General features: G+C 37.3%; 1 protein-coding gene across 34 annotated transcripts in view; it reads right to left on the reverse strand.

Moving 5' to 3' along the window:
• Nucleotides 1–361: 361 nt before the first annotated feature.
• Nucleotides 362–15,632, reverse strand: part of LMO7 (LIM domain 7) — a 129,139-nt gene continuing 113,868 nt past the window's right edge. For 25 of the 34 annotated variants that reach the window (XM_085536033.1, XM_085536058.1, XM_085536055.1 and 22 more), the window contains 10 exons: nt 13,871–13,963; nt 12,199–12,605; nt 10,736–10,801; nt 10,356–10,421; nt 8,483–8,535; nt 7,124–7,343; nt 5,961–6,233; nt 4,863–4,971; nt 3,460–3,562; nt 362–1,099 (listed from right to left, as the gene is read on the reverse strand). In XM_085536033.1, the coding sequence (XP_085392159.1) occupies nt 1,077–1,099; nt 3,460–3,562; nt 4,863–4,971; nt 5,961–6,233; nt 7,124–7,343; nt 8,483–8,535; nt 10,356–10,421; nt 10,736–10,801; nt 12,199–12,605; nt 13,871–13,963 (1,413 nt within the window). In that variant the 3' untranslated portion in view covers nt 362–1,076. The remainder of the gene's footprint in view (nt 1,100–3,459; nt 3,563–4,862; nt 4,972–5,960; nt 6,234–7,123; nt 7,344–8,482; nt 8,536–10,355; nt 10,422–10,735; nt 10,802–12,198; nt 12,606–13,870; nt 13,964–15,632) is intronic. The other 9 variants (XM_085536060.1, XM_085536059.1, XM_085536056.1 and 6 more) reach the window with 1 other exon arrangement.

Below are 15,632 nucleotides of genomic sequence, written 5' to 3' on the forward strand. Positions count from 1 at the left end.
GAATCTAATCCAGAATATTTTCAGTGCCTCTTTTCTAACCACAGCAAGATTCTCCAGGTAAATTCCACTCTCTTATGAACATCCCAGTTTAGGGACACAGAACAAAGAACCAGTGTCACCACTGACATTAAAAGCTGAAGAGCACAAGAGGTTTGAGGAGAAGTGCATGTAAAATTAGAAGTTTACAACCAGGAGTGAAGAGAGAAAAGCAGTAACTACTGTTCTTACACATATTTAGGGTCACATTTTAAGCCTAAATGGCATTTAAAATGATGTCCCAGGACAAAATTCAAACAAACTATATTTCAGCTTAACACATTATCAATACATTTTGCTAGAAAGAAAGAAAATAAGCTTCTAATAAATGCAATATCAGAAATTTTATTTACAAATATACTGTAATTCAACAACCATTCTCCACTTAGTTTGTGGAGGGAAAAAGTGATAGTTACATTTTCAAAATGGAAAAGAGAATTCTTTCCCCTTAAATGGATTCCATGGAATATTATGCCTTCACCACTGAGCAAACAGGTAATTCTTTGTATTTAAGTTTCAAAAAAGCACAATTTTAGAAACCAGCGTACAGAAAGCAAACACATTTGTGTGCACTTAAACGCAGCTTCATATTAACCTAGAGAATTCACTTTCAGTATATGTCAAAAATAAAGACAGCAATTGCAAATATATATTTATATTAAGTATTCTCTAATGCTCATTTCAAGAGCTTAGAAACAAAATACCCTCTTCATATACCATTGGAAAGTCTACTAGTTGATTATAAGCCTCAAAAATATTTTGAAGTTATTACCGAAAATATACTTATTCTCCCTTGTGCTTTCAGTACTTGAAGCTGAAAAACTGAAAGCATTTTCCCCAGATACTTCCTTACTGCAATTACTTTATCATAAATAAAAATACAGTTATATGAAGAATATAATGCATTGCTATGAAGACTAGACAAGCAAAAGACTTACTTTTGGAAAACACACACACACAATATATATATTTATAGATCTACATCAGCAGCAATCACCTCTTCTTCTATCTGCAACAGTGGTTTCATATCTACGTTTACTTCACATGGAGGTTGGTTGTCCAGCTGTTAAGAGACAGACACAAGGAACCGTAATTAAATTTTAGCTACTTAAGAATCATAGTGACAAAAATCCAGTTTCTGCTTAAAAGATGTCAGATAGTTGTATTACCATATCTATTAGAAGCGGTAACACATAGTAAAGCATACATTCTCAGTCTAAGCAAGCCAAATGTCATAAACAATACAAATTTGGTTTTCATCCAACTATAGCACTGCAAATATTTCAGGCCAAATCACTTTCCACAGAACATGCACCTTACCCAGGTTTTAAGGAATTGACTTTCATATTAACACAAAGACAGGTTCACTTTTTCTTTTCTAAGTTTACCCTTCAATAATCCAGTTAAGATTTCCTACTATAGCAATATGTATGTTTTTAAAAGTTTCTCATCCTGTCTCTCTGCACATATTGAAGGGCATCTGCCAACACACCAGTGTTTCACTGCAATTTTACAAGTTTAAAACATAAAATCAACATAAATTTCTGCAAACAAACCATAAAATTACACTGCAAATATTACTAATCTTGTAGTTTTTCAAACCTTTTAGCCAGTACATTCATATTTCAAAATAATGAATTGTCAGAAAAGGTATCACAAAACGTTAACTGCAAAGTTATCCGCATTACACACCAGTGCTGCATTGCCAGTACATATTCTCATGGCAGTACTCACACAGTTGGCTTTTGTATTGTTCAAATTACTGATTTTGCTCTTTCATTCTCCACCAACAAGTTCCCATTGGCTAACTTATTTTTTGAGGTGCCCACTCACCCAGGAAGATGCAGTCTGACGGGAAGGGTATACAACCACTTCTCCCAGATTAACTTTGCTCCTGAAAGGCTACTCAACATCATGAGTTTAAAAGCTATAATGTCAGACAGAGACTAAATTGCACTTCATCTATGATAAAAATTTTTGTTACTGCCATCACAAAATACTACCATGTTAAGGACTAAATAAAGAGACTCCTTTCAGTTTCAAACTTATCAAACTCATCCAGCAATTTTGCATACAAAAGAAAAGATAGGGAAAGCTAAAATGACATGAGCAGGCTCCAGACTGAATTGCTCACACATTTGGGTGCCTTAGAGAGGAACATGGTCACTTTGGCATGCTTTTGTTCTCAACAAAAAGACATTCTCTGAACAGCAATTTGGATAGATCTGACCACCTTCAGAGCGAAGGTGATGACTTTCTTCCTTCCACTGATCACAGAGGTCTCCCTGCACCCCTAATGTTAGCCTTTGTGAATGCACCACTAGCATCAAGTGGGTTTTTTCTTTTTGGCACCACACAATCATTTCTGTGGTGCAGGCAATTTTTCCTTCTCCTGCAATCCAAGAAGAACCTGAAAACAGCAAAAGCATCAGATGCAACGTTTCTCTTTTTCTGAGCTGGGTTCTCAGCCCGCAGATGCCCAAGTCCTGCTCATGTGTTGTAGCATGAGTATCTGCTCCCTCCACTGCCTTCTGGACCACAGTGAGAAAAATGTGCCAGCTCATGTAGAAACATGCACATGTTTCCCAGGAAGTCATTCAGAAGCCCTTTCTGTTAGCTGAATTTAATCACTTTAAAGAATTCCTTATTTTCTGAGTATATAACTCCAGAAGTAGAGTTATATAAAATTCCAAAGGCTTCTTAAAACTAGGAGGTTGTCTACCATCATATATGACAGCAGAAAAAAAAAACAAAAAACACCACCACTAGTATTCAAAGCCTTAACATCATGCTCCAGTAAATCAGAATTCTGCAAACTATAATAAAGGAAAAAATATATACTGCACCTTTTAATTAAGATCTGTAAGTAAACCAATTCCTGCTGAACTTGTACCTAAATGAATAACCAATCACAGACGTATAATTCAAATAATAATAGCATCGCAAAAAGAAAGCAGTATTTGTGCCATCTGCACAGGATAAATTAATACCTTTCCAATTACGTGCCAGGATTGAACTAAATACATACTCAAATTACTTTTTTTTTTTTTTTTTTTTTTTTAAATCAATGTAGACAATTTTTCAAAAGGACTCCTCTGCTATCAAGAGAAGGCCTGTTCAGCAGCTGACAACTCCTTCATACCATTTTCTCAGAATTTTCTATGAAGAAAGCAAGATGACTACTGTGTTTGAAACTGCTCAAGAACAAGGTGGTAAAAACAGCTACCAGGATGTTAGAAGTTTAGAATGACTACCATACAAAAGACAGAAACTTGGCAATCAAAACTTTCTGAACCTATTCATTAACACAGCAGTGTAAAGTAAAACACAAAAGCTATCAACTGGCTCAGCTACACAAACACTTGAAGTTTCACAGCACCAAGAACCACCATATTCATGCATGCTGCAGTCAAGGTGCCTTACTTTTAAATCTGAGATAGCAGTCGTTGCAGAAGAGTTTGTTGTTTCGGATCCTAACTTCAGCTCCAGAGCGGGATCCCCCAAGGTCGCATTCACAGGCGACGCACTGCATGACAGATGAGTAATTAGCAACTCCTTAAGAAATACTGAAGAAACAAAATGTTCTTCAAAAGGAGCTTGGATTAAATCCAGCAAAGCTTGAACCATAGACCCACAATCACTAGAAGCAAACGTGTAATGGTTAGTGGACTGAAATGCAATCAACTCAGGAAGTAGTTTAAGGTGATGACTGGACAACAGATAGCAGCGATACACCAACTGAGCAGAGAAAAACCAGATGCCATTTAGAGATTAGTTGATTAAATTGAATTTGAACTTCAGTTTCTCCAAAAACTAGCTCAACAAGGAAGAATTTGTTGCCTAGCTGCAAACAATGATTTTGACACAGAACACCTGAGTGTGCTTCTCACAGACTTCCATATGGCAGTACCTGTGTTGGGATCCTGATTTTGCATCACAGAAGCAAGTTCTTATGTGAAAAGAAGGGACAATTTCATTTTTATTTAACACACTAATAAGAGGCTAGATAGCTTTCAGGCTAACACTAATGAATTTACCTATAGTGGTTGAATAAACCTTTGCTATGTCTATGGACCGCCTCTGGAAAGACTAACACTATCCTTACTGAATTTTTGAAAATAACTGTTTGTCTACAGATAACTTTTCTGCTTAAATATAAATGAATTTTGTGGATGGTTAATTGTTCACTTTATCTTAAGACATTTTAGAAGAAATTTCTGATTGCCTTATATAAGTAAGGACTTCCAAGTAGACTCCCTTGTCCCAGAATACATGTCCTGGAGGCACAGAGTGAAGAGCAGCCTCTACTGACTACTATCCAAGCTGGGCAGCACTAGGAAGATCTTTGAGTCAACTTCTTTTAATACTCCTGATAACTGAGTGAGGCACAGAGGGGTCTTATTAAAGCCATGGAAGATGCAAGGTAAAGTAGCATCTCCAAAGCAGAGTAATTCCTCATTCAGTCCTCAGAGATGGGAACTATAAGTGCCTTTTCAACATTTGCAGAAGGCATTTATTCTTCTGTTTGCCCAGGCTGATTTCTCTAGGAGACAAGGACTCAGAAACTTATTTCTTTGTTAGAATTGACAGCAAAAAATCCTGCGGTCTTACAACATGGCCACATACTTGCCAAATTCCTTCTCATTAACACTGAATGCTAAATGCCTGCAGATAGGACTGCCTCATGGAAATATGCAGGTACCACACTGTCAGATTAGAAGGCAAAGCAGGTGATTTTAGTAGAGCCCCTGTGAGCATAACATTGAGTAGCCATGCGTGCTTCTGATTAGTTCCTGTTTCTTCACAGTGTTACTCCCAGCTCTCACCTTAAAACAATGTAAATGATAACAAAGACCAAGAGACTCAATGATCATGGCTGCTCCTTTGCCCAGAATGTTATTACAGTATGAACAGATTTTCTTCCCACTGACTGACCTAGATACAGAACAAAAATCCTTAAAACCAGCTTGAAAAAGATTAAAAGAGAAAAGTTAAAGAATTCTTGAGATTAAAAACAAAAACATGCCGGTAAAAAGTAGACTACTAAGCTACTCAAGGAAAATACACTGAAGAGGAATATTATTTGTAGATCTGAAAGCTAGGGAAAGCTGAAGTGTTATAATTAAGATCCAAGTTACATAGAAACAGACAAATTTGCCACATTCTTGGGAGACATTTCATCATATAAAATACCTTCTACAAATAAACTTGAAACTACATTACGTTTAGAGTAAAAGCACACTGCTTTTGTGTTCCTACCTCATTTCTTATTTGCAGGAAATTATCCTGAAGGCTACATTTTAGTTTACAGTGCTGTTAAATATAATACATGTAATTGTGTGTAAATGATCTTATCTCAAGGTGTTTTTAAAATGTTTCAAGTATATAAAAGAGCAGAGCATCTTCATTACTTACAGAAAAGAAAGAGTATCACAACTGAACTACACTTTGTTTCAAAATATGATTGCACAGATTATGAGCATTCCTGAGTGCTCACTGAGATGAGATGGATCACATGCCAGGAAGAGGGCAGGAGAGATGTAAATGACAGCCATAAAGCATGGGTTTGAGGACTCTGCTCTTAAAACACACCTCAGGAAATAAATACCAGAAAAGCCAACTGGATTAGGCTTTTACTAAGTATTTTAGTAAGCAGCATACAGCTCTGAGACTGGAGATTTATTATCCAAGTTCATTTGTCTTAACCTATGTGAAGCGCTGATGACAAACCTGGGGAATTTTATGTATGTCTGGAGCAGGGAAGTCATACCAGTCTACATTTTCACTGTCCCATTCAGCCAGAAAACTACAGGTACTTTCCAGACTTGTTAATTAACATTACCTAAGCCCTGCTGCATCTACAGAGTTCACTCTTCAGCACAGCCTAACATGTGTGTCTTCCCAGCTGAAGGGCACCTACTCACCTGCTGCGCATCTGCGACCCTGGCTGGGAAGCAGAGACAGGAGACTGCACCCGGGGGGCTGTCTGGGACGCAGGTGGGGCTCTCACAGAGGTGGTCACAGGAGGTGCTTTGGCAGAAGAAGGAGTGCACATGTAGGCCCGGTTTGAAGTGGACACTGGGCGGCTGTGATCCTGATTAGAGGACAGAGATGAAGTGGAGGAAAACTGGTTCAACCTTGAGTGGTGCCTCCATGAGCTTGTTCTTGAAGAATCAAGATTGTCCAAAGACTCCCCTCTGTAACACAGACACATATACAAATGTAAATGGCAGTACAGCTGAAGCAGAAGAGCTATATTCTGATTTCAAAAGGTAAAAAAAGAAACCATCATTTTTAAGATTTTCTAGAATGAATATATTTGTCTAATCATCTTGAAGGTATTCTAAACACACCGACTTAAATGTTTGAATTGAAAATTATCCTTTGTGTTCAGTCCTAGTCTCAAGGAAATAAAAAATTAGAGGTGAAGGAGAGGTAGCACTTAATGTCTGCAGAGTAACAGTAGAATGCTCTTTGCTGCAGCCTTATCAGGGTGAACTATGCCAGAATCCATTGTACAGCAACAGACCTCAAATAGTGGGTTTGTTTTTGTAGTCTCTAAGGGGTACCAGACTGAAAATAACAATTTACATAGGCTGGACCTCCACATCATCTATGAACAAGATGCTGGCCCAATAGCCAAACATTCTCCTTACTGATAACTCAGGTGTTTCCTAAGTGACAAACCCAACATTCATACATTACTTACAGAAAGAAATGAACTCGAGACTTTCTGATCCAATATTTCTGTGTTACTTATACTCTTCAGCTACAGTAATTTCCACAATAAATTATCTTACTGAAATTCTTAACCATGTTTGTCAGTACTATTAATTTCCAGTGCTGTTATATCAGCCGAGAAAGCAACAGTTATTTGCAGGCCACACACACACTTTACTTACAAAAAAAACCTTTAATCCCAGCTGGAATACTATTACCTTCCTCTACCTACACCGCTATTCAGTTTACCTTAAAGCTTTTTACACGCTGGATTTGTTTCAGGACTCTGTAATAGGAGCTGAAGTTTAGAATAACCAAACAAAAATATCTGATGAGAGACAAAGTTAATTTTTAACATGATTCCTACCTCCTCATACTACTGCTGTACAGACTGATTGGCTCCTTATGCACACTGGAACTGCGTTGCCTAATCCAGCTGCTGTCCGTGTGTAGAGATGTTTTCTTCCTCATTTCCTGAAGAATTTGTTGTCTTTCTAACTCTGCTGCAGACAGGTTGTGCTCCTTCTGAGTCCCCTTCTGTGACTCACTTGTGTTCCAAGACCTCTCTGACTGCTTGCTCTGAATACCTATTAGGACAAGACACAGGCTCAAAAGCAGTTGTCAGTCATCTATTACTCCAAGTATAACACCATTCATCATCACATTCACAAGCTTCTTTCTACACTTATGTATATGCCTATAAGGAAAATTAATACAGAATCTCTCTCTTTTACTTGGGTGTTGTGGTAACTAACCGTGGAAATAAGATTGTGCAGTAGAAGACCTTTCAGTACCTGACTGAATTTTTGAATGAGGAAAGCAACCAGCCCTCTCTCTAATCTCTGTTGACAGTTGGAGGACAACATTTTTTTCTTTATTTTCTAAACCCAGTAATTATCCCTTATAGTAAGATCACTTAATTAAGAAAATTACTCAACAGTAAGTCACTTCAATTTAAATTTCAATACTACTCTGATTAGAGATATGATCTTAATTTTACTGCTATCCATTACCATCATAAAATACTGTGGAAGTGAATTCTCTCATTGATTTCAATGATTGAGCTTTAACGTGCGAAAGCAATGCTGTCCATTTATAGTACTCTCTCCATGGCACCATTTACTTTATGATTACTTTTACTAACCATGTTTTAGACATAAACGTAGCTTTCAGAAAATTCCTGCTTTTTAATATAAGTCTTCACTCTTTCCTCTAGAACAGCAGTAACAACTGACAGACAGCTCAAGAAAGGTCACAATAAACTGCAGACCAAGAAACTGCAGAGCCACTATGACAGTATCAAGAGCTGATTTTCACCTGGGTTATTTCTAGGATAACAAAAGTTAAAAATGGCAAACACATGTTGAAAACAGTCAATAAAAAAAAAACCTGCACATACCAAGCTAAGTCAACATATAAGGAGCACAAGCATTTTTCAGTTATATATAGGAACGTTTAGTTCATCTTCTGCACATTCAGTCATCTAAAACTTCATCTTTTTGCAATCAGCACTACTTCAAGACAGGAGTTAATCACATTCATCCTGTTGATGGTATGAATTTCCTCCTGTTTTTAGAGCTTCACTAAGTTGTGCCATAGCATAAATTTGATTATAAATAATTCAGCTATGAAAAAGTACTTTGCTAATTAATTTTCTTAGGGTAACTGCTCCTGATATACTGGTTTTAAAAATAGGTTTTAAAAATAATAGAAATTAAGTACTTACTATTTCTGTTTGCATTGAATTCATTCAGCTCTGAAGTTGACTTGGATTTATTCCTAAAGATATAGAAAATATTCACTCAGACAAGAAGGATAACGATCATAGTGCAGACTGCAGATAAATGGCCCCTTTCTTTCAATGTCCTTTCCATCAAATGCTTGCAATAAAAACCAAACAGGTAAACAAACAAAAAACAAAGACTAATAGGAGATTCAAGTGTCAAAAAAGGTGTCAGTAATGCACAACATAGGTAACCACATCCTGAAAGTTGAAATCAAGTATGGAACATTCCCATTCTTCAGCTGAAAGGGTCTGGTCATTGTTTTTGCTTAAACAAAGCAAAGAGTCCTTTCCTTGTGGAAGCTCTCCAAAGACTACAGTCAAGAAGCAATAACTTTAAAAGCAGGTTCATAAATGATTCAACTTCATGAGTAACTTAAATCACACTTCAGCACACATCACTAGACTGTAAGCTAAATACCTCCTCAAACACTGCACTCAGATTGTTCTCAGGAAACTTATTACTCACTGATTATGCCCAGCAGGATAATATTTTAATGAGTTTTAGCCAAAAGATGCCATTTTCCATATAGGAAGGCAAAGAGCAAAAAGCTGGGTCTCCATCTCTACACAGTATCTTCAGCAACATCTCTGTGCTGTATTAATCTCAAGTAATACATCCAGATTTCTTGTTTAAAACACTTCAGAAAGGAACAGAAGTCATTTCTTGGTACATAGCTGAAAGCTGCTACTGCAGTGCGCTTATGAGTACAGCACTGGATGTGTAAAAATATACCGAACATCAAACATTTTGCTTCCCAAGGTTTTGACTGTTCTATCTTGGGGACCAATGTAATGAATGCATATTGAGCAGGAGATCCAAAGAGTAGGTTGACCTTGCCTGGGCTGATTTTAAGCACTTGAGTGTCTTCCTCGTAATATACGCAAGGGATAACTATCTAGTGGATGCAACTTCTGAAATCAGGTTTACAGATAAATTCATCATAGATTCCCTGTAAAATCTGGGGCTGCTTTTTATGTAAAAAGGCATTCTTACTCCAACAGTAAGAATTAACTAAATGCACAGCAGAGATGATCGTTCAGTATTTTGAGATGTTATCAACAGCAAAGGCTTGGCACAAAATATTCTTTCTTAAGCTACTTCAGCATTTTCTAAATAACAGCCCCAAACTTGAAAGATAGAAGGAAAACTGTCTATTCAACAAGTCCGGGAAACCTGCACCAGTTAGTACATTCAATGGAAACGAGTAGAAGAAAAAAAACAAACAAGGTACATTTAGCAGGTGGCACATTACTGCCATCCTAATAAATATGCTGCTGCTATCTGTCACATCCCTCCCTGTTTGCTGTCTCTAAGTTTCACAATCTTCATTGGGATGACTGCACCTTAATTTGTATAGCACAGTATGACACAGCCAAGAAGTTGTTTTCCAGCCAGGTAAATCTAATACCACCCACATATTTACTTCCTTATAGTTCAGCTTCTCCCATTAAAATCTTGACTGACTAACTCTTGTTTACAGCACAGCATGTAATTTGCCAAGAGTTTGGTTACTTGTTTCCTCAGTACAAAAACAGACCATAAAAACTGCAGTAGCTGCCATTAGCCAAAGTTGATTGGAAGTTACAAGGATTTCTGACACAGAGAGCCTCACTCTGCCCTGTGCTATGCAGCTTCACCTCCTGCACTGGGGGCAGGTTTGGGTACCACACGTAAGAAAGATACAGAACTATCAGAGAGTGTCCAAAGAGAGTCTATGAAGACAGTGAAGAGTGATCTTTCTGAGTCCCGTCAACTCAGGATATTCTGTGATCCTGTATTACCATATATGCTGAACTTCAGTATTACACATACCTGTCAGAAAATGACTGACCAGGTCGCTCCTCAATGGTTTTGGAAGATTCATAGCGTTCATAATGCCTATAAAAAAAGATGCACTATCTTTATGTACAGCAAAAGATATACACAGAACTATAAATATTTCCTGACAAAAATATTTCTAACAGATACTTAGGAAAACAAACAAAAGCTCCCACAAAGACAAAGATCTAAGGAGCCTTAATTTCATCAGTCAGAAATACAACAAACAAAAGAAGCCAGAAAAAGAAAAAAGTTAAAAAACAGCCAGAAATTGCCTTTTTGTAAGCGAGGAGTAGAAACTTCTACATGCCTAAGAACTTAAGACTTATTGCTGAAGATATTTCAACCTATACATTGATTGCATTTCTTCTCACCTGTCAATGAGAGGTTGGCCAGGTCGGTTCTCTGTTGTTTTAGATACTTCATAGCGTTCGTAACGTCTAGAAGTAACATGCAGAAAAAAGAAAATATATATTTAAAAAAACTTCAAAATTGAACTAATAGTATACATACAGAAAATACAAAGTTCAGATATTAATCAAATGTGAAAACATGAGGGAGAAGATTATAAATAGAATAAGACACTGAAAAAATATCACTATATGACAGTAATTATCTCATCTATTTCAAAGACAGAAGATAAGCTTTGTCCAAACACAGAAGTTCTCCAAGAATTAGATGCATATTCTGGTATGTACAAAAAAAAAAGGGAGGGAAATCCTCAAGGGAAACAGTCAAGATTGCTGTATGCAAGGCAGTAAGCTAAGTGCACAAGAAACAGGGAAAAGTAACTCCTTTAATCTTTCGGATATATTAATCTCCTGTGATGCCTGAAGCAGTAGTTGGAAAACTTCTATGCAAGAATTTGCATTTATACAATTAATAAATAAAATAGTTCAAACTGATGAATGTGGTGATGGAAGAAACACTTTAACACTCAAAGATAAATATGCCCAACACAATACAATACCTAAGCCAGTATTTGCTAACTCATACATGATGGTGCTTCTCATTGAGAAATTAGCATGCTGGCACATCTAAACTTTACTGTCGCACTGTCAAACTAAAACGAAAGAGGAATCTGTAAAGATCAGTCATGCCTTTGTTAGAAAAGAGTTAAGTTTATATTTCTCCTGAAAGCCCTGTTGAGCCACGCGCTCTCAATTTGCAGTCCTACACTGAAGATCTTACAAATCTTCATATTAAGTGCTTCAGGTCATCTTTGATTTGGTGACAATTACTCTATCTGTATCTATTTGAAAATGAGCAGAAATGGGTTAATAGAGCACTCCATTCAAGAGGGATGACTTCATCTCACACCTGATTCTTCTACCATCAGAAAGAAAGAACAGCATTTTATTCAGCCTCAGCAGGATACTTTATGTAATGCAGTATCATTTATAGCAATGAGCACTGGCAGTCAGGCTGAAGAATTTTAAGTTATCATCCATTAGATTCCAAATCTCTTCCCTCAGCTGAAACACAAAAATGAATGTGCAATTATTTCTATACTATGAGAGCACAAAAGAAAACTGGCCTGCACAAGGTGAAGAAGTGGTTTTCAACAAAAGGAACTACGGAATGGCAGGGCTCAAATTATGCCAACTCAGTCACCCATAATTATGATCGTGCTTACAGAATTAGCACAAGATGACAAAACTGGGATAGCTTTACTATTTCGCTGCTGAACTACAAGATGGTTAGGTTATTGTGTAGTATCTTGCACTGATAAACCTACAATATGAACCTGAAATGAATGCACATATTCAAGATGTACTCCATTTAGAAAGGTATTTCAACTTTTATGCAGAAAGGAGAGTTCATCCCAATTGCAGACCTTTGGTAATGAGACGTCTCCACTGACATTTCCTTCTGCCTTTCTGCTTTCTGCCTCTGCTCCTCCATCTCTGCCCGCCGCCGCTGCTCCTCCATCTCTGCCCGCCGCCTCTGCTCCTCCATCTCCGCTCGCCGTCTCTGCTCCTCAGCATACTGCTGTTCCCTCTCTTTACGTTGTCTCTCAAGCTCTAGTTCTTGGAGTTCCCTTTCTCGCTCAAAACGCAGGGCTGCTTCTTCCTCCTGAAGCCTCCTTTCTTCTTCCTTGGCCAGCAAGTGTGCTGCCAGCTCACTTCCTCCATCTCCTTCTGGCTCCTCAGGAGTACTCACTTCAGGGCTTGCCCTCCAGCTGGAGGCAGATGGAGCTCGTGTAGAGACTGAGATTGTGTTTGAGGTTATAACAGTTTGTTCCTGTGACAAATAAAAGAAATAACATTTTTAGGGGATGAAGCTCTGTGGTTTGGTCTTCTTTTTTGTTTTGTTTTCTTTTTTCCTTTTTTTCTTTTTTTTTTTTTTTTTTTTTAAAAAAAAGCAGATTGCTGAATCAGAAGAGATTATTTATTCAACATCGGAAGGCTGGTGTAAAAAGCATCCCAAATACTCTCAAATGTAAGAGACAGGGTGTACTTTGGTTTCTTTTTGAATGTGTGCCTGCTGGCTTATTCTCCTAATGCAAGAGCTTCATTCCGTACAGCAGCCTTAGCAAGCATGGTGGGCAGTGTGTCCACAAGTATGTGAAACATCCTGCTTTCTAAAACACTTCTTACATTCCATGCCATTCCATCTCCACTTAAATCCTCACCAAAAACAAACTTTTCTTTATAACCAATTTTTTTTTTTTATGATTTCAAAACTTGAGACCCACCCAAGACAGCCACTTGGCTGACCAATGTACTTCACAGGAATCATCATGTGGAGGAAAGCTCCAGCCTGCTATTCTCCTGCCATTAGAAAGTTAAGTATCTGACTTACCGCTAACCTTCGTGTCAAACATGAAAAAGGTCTTTCAATGGTCAAAATAAGTTTTAACTGTAGAAGACAAATTCTTTTTGCCAATTAAGGATTGGCTCATCCAAATTTTTAATGATTTTTTAAAATGAAATGTTTTATATTCTTGTACAGCAAAGACTTTGAACAGCACAAACAAGTTTCTTCAATATTGAAACCGTAAACCTTAATTTAAAGTCTTGATGCTCATGACAACATGAACACAACTGATGTAGCCAGTGTTTACGTAGCAGAAGAGAAGAGGTATCACAGGTACTTCCTGTGTGCTCAGCAAAAAACCTGTGCATGGTCTCATAAGCAGCCAGAAAGTAGCTAGCAATAGAAACAACACACGTTCAAAGTTTTAAAATATATGATAGCCAAGCTGAAGTTGATTTGATATGTAAATTTTCCAGAGATAGAACAAGCTGAATGCCAGTGTTAGTTAGTTAACCAATCCATGATGAAAAAAGTAAAATTAAACTAATTAATTTCCTCTTTCCATTTTACTAATCGCTTTCTATAAAGTCATAGGCAATCATTTTGGTTTAGGAGCAATTATGTTCCAAAACAAGGCAATAAATGAAATAACAAAATTATTATGCATATGTTTACATCTCACCACTAGTATGTTAAAAAGCCACAGTGAAACCAAACAATCAAAAGTGAAGCCATACTCAACATCTTACCTCATCTAAATATTTGGAGTTTTCTTTTTCTGCTTCTTGCTTAGCTCGTAGCCATTCTTCCCTCAGTTTTTCTTGTTCCCGTTTATACTTCTCCTATTAGGTTAGATGAAGTTAAACACATAAATAAGGAATTTGGTTTAATTGCATTAAAATATTCTACTCTTTATTTCATGAGTGTGGTATAAACACTTGCTTGAGCTCCTCTGGGACATTAGGTGAGCCACAAATGGACATTTTGGCTCAAATACAATCACAAAGAGTTCAGCCATCAACTTCAGAGAATCTAGGCTTCTTACATGACAAGTCTCATAACAACTGACCTCACATCTGCTGTATTCCGTCGTTACAGCTGATTTTCGTTCAGTTGGGAACTAAGTTATCTAAAGTATTTCTTGATTACAGAGTAATTATATTTAACTTGGAACTAGACAGAGTAATATGATAAATATAAAGCAATGACTAAGGGAAATATGAGGCAGTAATTTGGTTTCAGCAAGAACATTTGCCCTTCAAGAAAACTCATCTGAACAAAAGCCTACTCTGGGACCTCCCATTTTGCCTATGACTGGTTTTAATATGAAATCAATGCAATGTCTTAAGGCATTACTCAAGGTTCACAATAAACATTGTGTTGCTTTTGTCAACCACCACTTCAATCTTGGGAAAAGTAAAATATGCAGTGATTGCAGACATTCCTTCTAAGATGCTGGAAATTAGCAAAGAAAGACTTCCCTTCTCTAGTCTTTAAATAAAGACATGGAACAGAGAAATAGCATTATTACTCTGGCTAAATTTAGCTTTTCAATTGCGGAAAAAAAAGGAAACGAGGAGAAGGCAGAGGAATTAAACTGTTCTCAGTAAAAGAGAAGCCAAGGTTTATACTCCTCAGAGGCATCTCTCCAGGTGTCAAATTGTGCACCCAAGCCATAACAGATATTATAACATGTTTAAAAAATCATGACCCCTGCCTTGCGGAGTTGGAAAGCGGAAAGGCATGACAACAGCTGAAACATCCAAAAAGCAAGAGAATAGTTAAACTGTGTTTTGTCATCATGATTTACTGCTGAATGCCTAAATGCTATTTAAGATGGCTTGCACAGAGTAAATGAGATTCACTGATGCTTCTGCTAGCCAACAGACCTTACATACTTAAATTAATTTCCAGAGATGCATCTTTCAATAAAGACCTCAGCTCAGTGAAGCATAAGCCTACTTAATCCTGGAATGTTTTTTGTGTATCATCTTGAGATAGCAATCATTGCCCTTTCCTTTTGCAACACTTTCCTCCATCTCTGGTATCTGATTATCACGGTGGATTTGCACTAGTCAATTGGTTCAGCTTCCTGAGGTCCTGGGAACCAAGATGATTCCAACTGAGTGACTGCTTAACAATAGGATGCTAGCAGGCATTTAATCATAGCACTGCTTTATATTCAGAGATGAAGGCAGCCAACGTCTCGAATGGATGGCAAAACTCATCCTAGAGAATTTTCTTGCAAGAAAAAAAAAACAACCAACATACATTCAGTGATGACTTAGGTCTTTGCTCATTGTAAATTATTTTACCAGTGAGAGCAAATCAGTCTTCTGATGACTGAGCACTTCTGGCTGTAGTGAATATACAGTCTAGGTTTGATTTTGTGAAACTTCCTAATGCATTTCCCTCTTTTTTCTTTCTGAAAAGTTACGTATGTGACTCTGCAGCCCAGAAAGTATAGCTCGAGGTCCTCTTCTGCCATCAGTAAGAGTCATAGAAGTCAAG

This window comes from Coturnix japonica, chromosome 1 (assembly GCF_054131305.1).
Source record: "Coturnix japonica strain WE chromosome 1, WE-NBRP24, whole genome shotgun sequence".
Lineage (NCBI taxonomy): Eukaryota > Metazoa > Chordata > Aves > Galliformes > Phasianidae > Coturnix > Coturnix japonica.